Source organism: Wasmannia auropunctata, unplaced genomic scaffold, assembly GCF_000956235.1.
Source record: "Wasmannia auropunctata unplaced genomic scaffold, wasmannia.A_1.0 LD336088.1, whole genome shotgun sequence".
Lineage (NCBI taxonomy): Eukaryota > Metazoa > Arthropoda > Insecta > Hymenoptera > Formicidae > Wasmannia > Wasmannia auropunctata.
Window position 1 is genome coordinate 172,491 of NW_012026802.1, and position 7,567 is coordinate 180,057.

Here is a 7,567-nt window from a genome sequence, read left to right on the forward strand (position 1 = left end):
TAAATACAGATCTGAAGATAATTTTTGTTCAATAATCAAAATAATTTGTTGGAAAGTTAAAAATGATAGGCGTTGCTATAAAACAGTTTGATATTCTAGCAATCGTTTTGATTTTCCAACAAAATTATTTGGATTATTAAACAAAAATTATTTTCTGATCTGAATCCAGCAAAATTGTTTTTTCCGTATACTAGAAATTATTAAATTCGGTAAAAGTTTTTGTTACAAAATTTTTTTCGATTACAGAAAAATCATACGATTTTATTACGACATATCGCGGTGTGAGTGTGAAAATCAATCCTGTAATTAGAAAAAAATTCCGTAACAAAAACGGCACACGGAAAGAACAATTTTGCTGAATCCAGATCTGAAAATAATTTTTGTTCAATAATCAAAATTATTTTGTGCAAAAGTCAAAATGATTGTTAGAATATCAAAACGTTTTATAGCAATACTTATCAGTTTTAACATTCCAACAAATTATTTTGATGATTCAATAAAAAATTATTTTCAGATCTGTTTTTAGCAAAATTTTTAAACCTTTCAAAATAGTTCTTCCGTGCACGGTTATCGAATTTAAGGATTTTGGCTATACAGTCCCAGATAAAAGTTACTGAAATATGAAATTGATGAAATTCTATGCTTTTACAAGTTATAAGATATGCACCATATCACTGCTCGTATCGTGTAAAGAACTTAAATAATGCCAGTTAATATATTTGGCACTACAAATGAATATATTTGTATATTTTACAAGTTTTGTGATTGTCGATAAAAAACTTTTGGACGTGAAATTCACTAAATAATTTAAAACAGTTCAAATTTAACCCAAATTTGGGTTCAATTTCATTGCTTTATTTAAAAATAAATATAGTGTTTTAGTTAAAAATAACTATATATTAAGTAGGAGCAGTAATAAATTTAAATAAATTTTACACTATGAATTTAACAGTACATTTATATCACAAATACTACTTTGTTTAATTTTTTAAATGTTACAGAATGTCGGTCACTTTCTTCTCTGTGTACGTTCGAAGAGGCACGTAAAAAAATATGAAATCGTGTCGCTTATGAAAGTAAAGTTCAGCGCAAGTCGGAAACGCTTTCCTCGATCGAGTCTAAACGCGACGTTTTCGCTGCACATCTCACGCGCTATTCATCCGGCACATTTGCAACTCTCGTCGATAATAACGAACCTTTCTTCCCTCTCCCCCCCCCTCCCCCTCTTTTCAACACGACTCCCTGACTTCGGTCGATAGAAAATCTCATCGGTCGACGAGTAACATCACGCTAATTGCAGTTCGGTCTTCAACGTATTCAAGCGGTTGCGAATTTCCATAAAATCAACGTATATATTCACCGCCGCTTTTCATTTCATTGTACCTCAATCAACATTGTAATCTCAAGTAAAAGCACCTTATACGAGACTTATGCAAAGAAAGTTCATAATCGTGGGATTCGTTATTTAGTGCGCTTTGTACACATTACGACGGGCGAATGAAGCGGAAGAGCGTGAGCGGATTGAATTATAATTTATAAATCGGAAACACTCACATTAATCACTCTTACTTCCAATCATCACAGAATTTTTAATAATGCGCTTGGCGCTATCAAAGCTATAATAAAGCTTAACAAAACTGTCAAATTTAAATACGCGAACAATTTTTTTATTATTGCAAACGACTAGAAAGATGGGAATTTCGACTTTGAATCGAAATAAACATTGCTAAATTTCTTAATCTACCAACTTCATCTTATACCTCGATCAATTTCAGAGGTCGGGATTTTAATAGACTCTTGTGAATCGATGATTTTTAATGATTCAACGAACTTTAAATGAAATTTGAATTTACCGCAAGAATATTATCTCAAGTGCAGAATTCAATGCAAAAATTTCAAGATTTCACGAAAAAGAAATGAATCGCGAACGACTCGAAAGATGGGAATTTCGACTTTGAATCGAACTCGAAATAAACACTGCTAAATTCCTTAAGCTACCAACTTCATCTTATACCTCGATCAATTTCAGAGGTCGGGATTTTAATAGACTCTTGTAAATCGATATGCTTAATTAATGATTCAGCGAGCTTTAGGCGAAATTTGAATTTACCGCAAGAATATTATCTCAAGTGCAGAATTCAATGCAAAAATTTCAAGATTTCACGAAAAAGAAATGAATCGCGAACGACTCGAAAGATGGGAATTTCGACTTTGAATCGAATACGAAATCAACACTGCTAAATTCCTTAATCTACCAACTTCATCTTATACCTCGATCAATTTCAGAAATCGGGATTTTAATAGACTCTTGTGAATCGATGATTCTTAATGATTTAACGAACTTTAAATGAAATTTGAATTTACTGCAAGAATATTATCTCAAGTGCAGAATTCAATTCGAAAATTTCGAGATTTCACGGAGAAGAAATGAATCGCGAACGACTCGAAAGAATGGGAATTTTGACTTTGAATCGAATACGAAATAAACACTGCTAAATTCCTTAATCTACCAACTTCATCTTATACCTCGATCAATTTCAGAGGTCGGGATTTTAATAGACTCTTGTATCGATACGATTAATTAATGATTCAGCGAGCTTTAGGCGAAATTTGAATTTATTGCAAGAATATTATCTCAAGTGTAGAATTCAGTGCAAAAATTTCGAGATTTGAGAAGAAATGAATTGCAAACGACTCGAAAAATGGGAATTTCGACTTTGAATCGAATACGAAATAAACACTGCTAAATTCCTTAATCTACCAACTTCATCTTATACCTCGATCAATTTCAGAAGTCGGGATTGTAATAGACTCTTGTGAATCGATGATTCTTAATGATTCAACGAACTTTAAATGAAATTTGAATTTACTGCAAGAATATTATCTCAAGTGCAGAGTTCAATGCAAAAATTTTGAGATTTCACGGAGAAGAAATGAATCGCAAACGACTCGAAAGATGGGAATTTCGACTTTAAATCGAATACGAAATAAACACTGCTAAATTTCTTAATCTACCAACTTCATCTTATACCTCGATCAATTTCAGAGGTCGGGATTTTAATAGACTCTTGTAAATCGATGATTCTTAATGATTCAACGAACTTTAAGCGAAATTTGAATTTACCGGAAGAATATTATCTCAAGTGCAGAATTCAATGCAAAAATTTCGAGATTTTACGGAGAAGAAATGACGCTCAATAAATTCATCGGATGAAGAATCCTCCTCGCGCTCGACCACGCAATATTGCGTCGATCGCGCGATATATATATATATATATAATCCAACACTCCCGGAGTACGTTGCACCCTCGATATTGCACCCCTCGCGCATGGTTCGCACGCCCCGGCTTCGCCCTGCACCCGTTAAAAATTATCGCAAATCGACCGACTTACCGGAAGAGCCGGCGCTCCCTGGCGTCCGCTCGCTTCTGCTGCTCTCACCGCCCCGCTCTCGGCTCGACGCGAGTGAAAAATTACGACCGCGCACCAGACCACGGAAGATCGCACGAGATGCAAACCACGGCACACGGGGATGGAACGTTCGTGACTCCGATCGAGGTATCGGGGAGCTCGCTCAGATTACTCGAGTACGGAGAGACGACAGCGCTCGATTGGCGTCCCGACGATCGTGAGGCTGCTACGAGACTGTGTACCGGAGAAACGCCGCGTCAATGAAAGCGCGCCGCGCCTCCCCCCTCCCCTCTCACACCCTTCTCGAGTCTCGACCCTCTCGCGTCACCCGCGCCGCGCAGCGCGCACCACCCGACCCCCCGACCCGACGCGGCCGAGCAGGGCACTCGCGCGCGCACCTTCGCGCGCACAGGCGACACGCGCAATGTGTGCGAAGTTTGCCCAATAACAGAAACGGAAACAAAGGTATCCTCTCTCCCGCTCTACGCGCATATTGCGCGTTTATTTAAACGTAACTGTCCCGATGTTTACGTTTAGTTCAATTCGTCGCGCAACGTAGAAATTTAAACAAATATGCAGGGTTGGGTAGTGGCTGGTTAAAAAGATAAAAGTTAAGTTAAAAAGTTAAAAAGTTAAATAATTTTAACTTAACTTGGTTACATTTTAGGCTCTTAACTTTTAATTTAATTTAGTTACATTTTATCGGTAACTATATATTTTGATCTAACTTTCTTGAAGTTACATTTTTAGTGCTTCTTGTAAACCCAAAATAAAATACATGTCTAAATTAGTGTCTTCAAACTCAAATTTTAGAACACACATCAAGGCGATTGTAATAATATAATAAATATAGTCTGACCGCGGGAAGGAATCACTGTTCGCGGACCTTCTGTGCATTAAATCACGTTGGAAGAAGTCCTTCGAAATCGGTCCTCTTTCCGTGGCTCGACAGAAATAAGTATAACAAATACATACTTTATTTAGAAACTTTATTTAGAAACTCTAAAATTATAAAATGAAAAAATTTAACTTTAACTTTTCAATTACTTTTTTTATTAACTTAACTTTTAACTTAATTAATTTTATTATGGACTAACTTGTATCTTAACTAAGTTAAATTTTTAGACTGTTAACTTTAACTTATAACTTAGTTTAAAAAAAATATTAACTTACCCAACCCTGCAAATATGTAAACGGATTTTTAAATCGAAACTTATGAAATCGATCTACTCGTACCTTGAGCGATTTTGTCTCCATTAATAGTGTCTATACTTCATACACTGTTAAAAGACTTAAAAAAAGCAACCCAATTCCTTGAGTTAAACGTACGACACATCTTCAACTTCCATGTATGTGTCAAAATGTATTATTTTAAACACAAAACATATGGTTTAAAAAAACTACTACATTTAATCAATCTATTTCTATGCTTTATTAACCTTTAAACCATCACGTTAAAAAAAATCACACTAATCACAATGTCGGTCTGTGACAGACCGCTATTATGCTCCCACTAATTTTATAAGTTAATTATAATAAAAATGTTTTCTGAACACTTGTGGACTGGGAAAAGGAAAAATATGTTTTAATGTGAGGGTTAACAAGAAAATCTCGTATACAATAGAAATAAAATATATTTAATTATGGTAACAAATAAGAAAATCAATCAAATTTCTTAACTTAAATTGTTTAACTTCATTGTTTTAGTAAAATTAATGACATATTGAGTAGAAGCAGTGTCAACTTATAGAAATGATTAAAAATAACTCAAATTGGATATAATTTATTTAATCTTCGGTTGTCATACTAATTGGCAATATAATCCCAGCTTTTTATGTTAAAAATGATTTTTTTTTAAACTTTCTTTTAAGAATTTTTTTCAAAACGATGCCACTTTAATTTAAAATTTCTCTACAATCAGTATACATTCTACAATGTTCGAACTCCATTTAAGAATTTTGGCGATCCAATTAAACTCTTAATTTTTAAGCGGCCTTTTAAAAATTGGTTATAATAAATTGACAAATGATAAACTTGACCGAAAATAAACATGTGACAACCGAAGATTAATACTATGAATTTAACAATGTACTACAATAAAACTTTAAGACTTAAAATTTAAGAAATTGATCAATCACAATCAATTATTCTCCCCACATTCGCTGTAATTGATTAACTTCTTCAATCTTAAGTCTTAAAATCTCATTGCAGACACTGCTTTATCTTTTAATAACATCCCTTTACCTTCACCCGTCTCCTCGCGCCACGTATGTACAATTTCATTTCATACCGTAATTCGCGTAGGAACGAACGATGTGCGAATAATTTTCACAAAGTTTCACAACACACTCGCACACAAGACGCCGGAAGCGCGGGATATATTGCACAGCCAGCTTAGTAATTGCATAAAGGAGAAACCTCGGTTTTGATTTCATTAAGAAAACCGCTATCTGATACGGATCCTATCGCACAAAAAGCTAGGCTAATTAAAAAAAAAGAAAAAAATATTCTATATATTCTCAAACCAAATTACGTTATTGAAGTTATAGCACATATCCTTAAACATGCACATTTATTTCACGACTGACGCAACTGGATGGAAAAGCTAATGCTCATCGCTAATACATATATACGAAAAACTTAATTACATAATTCGCGTTACGATCCTCCACGTTATATATTATACGAAATAATCACGTAAGTATACGCGTTTAATATCCTTTCTACTTGCAAACTTTAAATTAACAGTATCTAATCCGGTTTAAGTACTCGGAGTTTAAAAATACAGTCGATACCTCGATAACTCAAACCTCTACAACTCGAAAAGACTCTATAAGACGAAATTTTTGTTCATTCCCTTCACGCCTCACTGCGGAAAATCTCTATAAATCGAAATAAAACCTACCTTAACTCGAATTATTTATCAGATATTTAGATGCAGTATTATTTTACCTCTGCAACTCGAATTTAAAGTAGCCAGACCTCTACAAGTCGAACTTCTGTTGTCGCTGTCTCTATAATTTGAAGTTGTAGCCATGTGTAACCATGAATAATAGCCTGGTATTTGTTTTATGATTACATTTATTATATGCAATAAATAATTCACTGTCAAATATTGAAATTTTTTTCCTTTAAATTGAAAAATTGTAAACTCTCGTACAAAGCCTCCGTAAGTTCAATTTTTATATGTTAACTCTTTTTTACTCGAATTTCGATAAATCGAAAATTCTGTAATTCGAAGGGTTTTTCTCTTCCCTTGAGATTCGAGTTATCGAGGTTCGGCTGTATAAAAATTTTAGATTAAATTCAAGACGAAATAAGATATCCTTGCCAAAGAATTACATACACGATTCGATTTTTTATTCGATAAAACTTGATGCTTTTTTGTCGAAAATTTTCGTAACTGGATGAAAAATAAGTAAATTTCAATTACTCACTATTTCGAAGTATCCAAATCCGACTAGATTCGCTTTAACGACTTTAGCGAGTCGCGTGCGGTAATATCTTGCGTTTCAGGTGGGCGAATCGACGTCACCTAGTCTTAATCGTCGTTTTCCGCAGTTCGCGTATCGTCTGCAAGCAAAAAATGTTTATCGTTTGAGAAACTTTCGTCCGAGAGAGCCCGTCCGGAGCGGCGCACAATGGTGTCAAAATTTATATATACATGTATAACGTATTTAGAACTCAGGTAGTTATAACAGACATATAATGAAGTTAGAGATAATAAAATTTGAATAAATATTTCAAGTATCAATATCATATTTAAAAATGTTATTATTAGATGTCTTTTAAGAACTTTTTTGCAGCAGAACCAGTTTTATTATTTAAAGTAAAAAAAACTTCTGATAAAATATACATATAATAATAAAATATAAGAAAACACATCTTACGTATATATCATGAATATAAAGTTTAAAAAAAAGATTATAAATGGTACGACTTGTAATCGCACCCAGTCGCAGTTTGAATAGGTTGAATATAGTACGTAATGGTATAATCTTTTATTTGAAATTGATTTCCGATTGTAGGGAAATGTATATAAATAGTGAAATTTATACAAAAATAAAAGTTTATAAAAATTTACAATTCATACACATTACAGTCGAACCTCAATAACTCGAACCTCTATAACTCGAAAACCGAGTCAAAAGAGCAC

At 33.7% G+C, this 7,567-nt stretch overlaps 2 protein-coding genes across 2 annotated transcripts in view; both read right to left on the reverse strand.

Moving 5' to 3' along the window:
• The window catches only part of LOC105448107, a 68,574-nt gene extending 64,929 nt beyond the window's left edge, over window positions 1-3,645 (reverse strand). The window contains exon 1 of the mRNA XM_011686471.1: window positions 3,394-3,645. The gene's annotated coding sequence lies outside the window, so the exon portion shown is untranslated. The remainder of the gene's footprint in view (window positions 1-3,393) is intronic.
• The window catches only part of LOC105448105, a 28,135-nt gene that overhangs the window by 8,845 nt on the left and 11,723 nt on the right, over window positions 1-7,567 (reverse strand). The window contains exon 4 of the mRNA XM_011686468.1: window positions 6,849-6,984. Within this exon, the coding sequence (XP_011684770.1) occupies window positions 6,943-6,984 (42 nt within the window). The 3' untranslated portion in view covers window positions 6,849-6,942. The remainder of the gene's footprint in view (window positions 1-6,848; window positions 6,985-7,567) is intronic.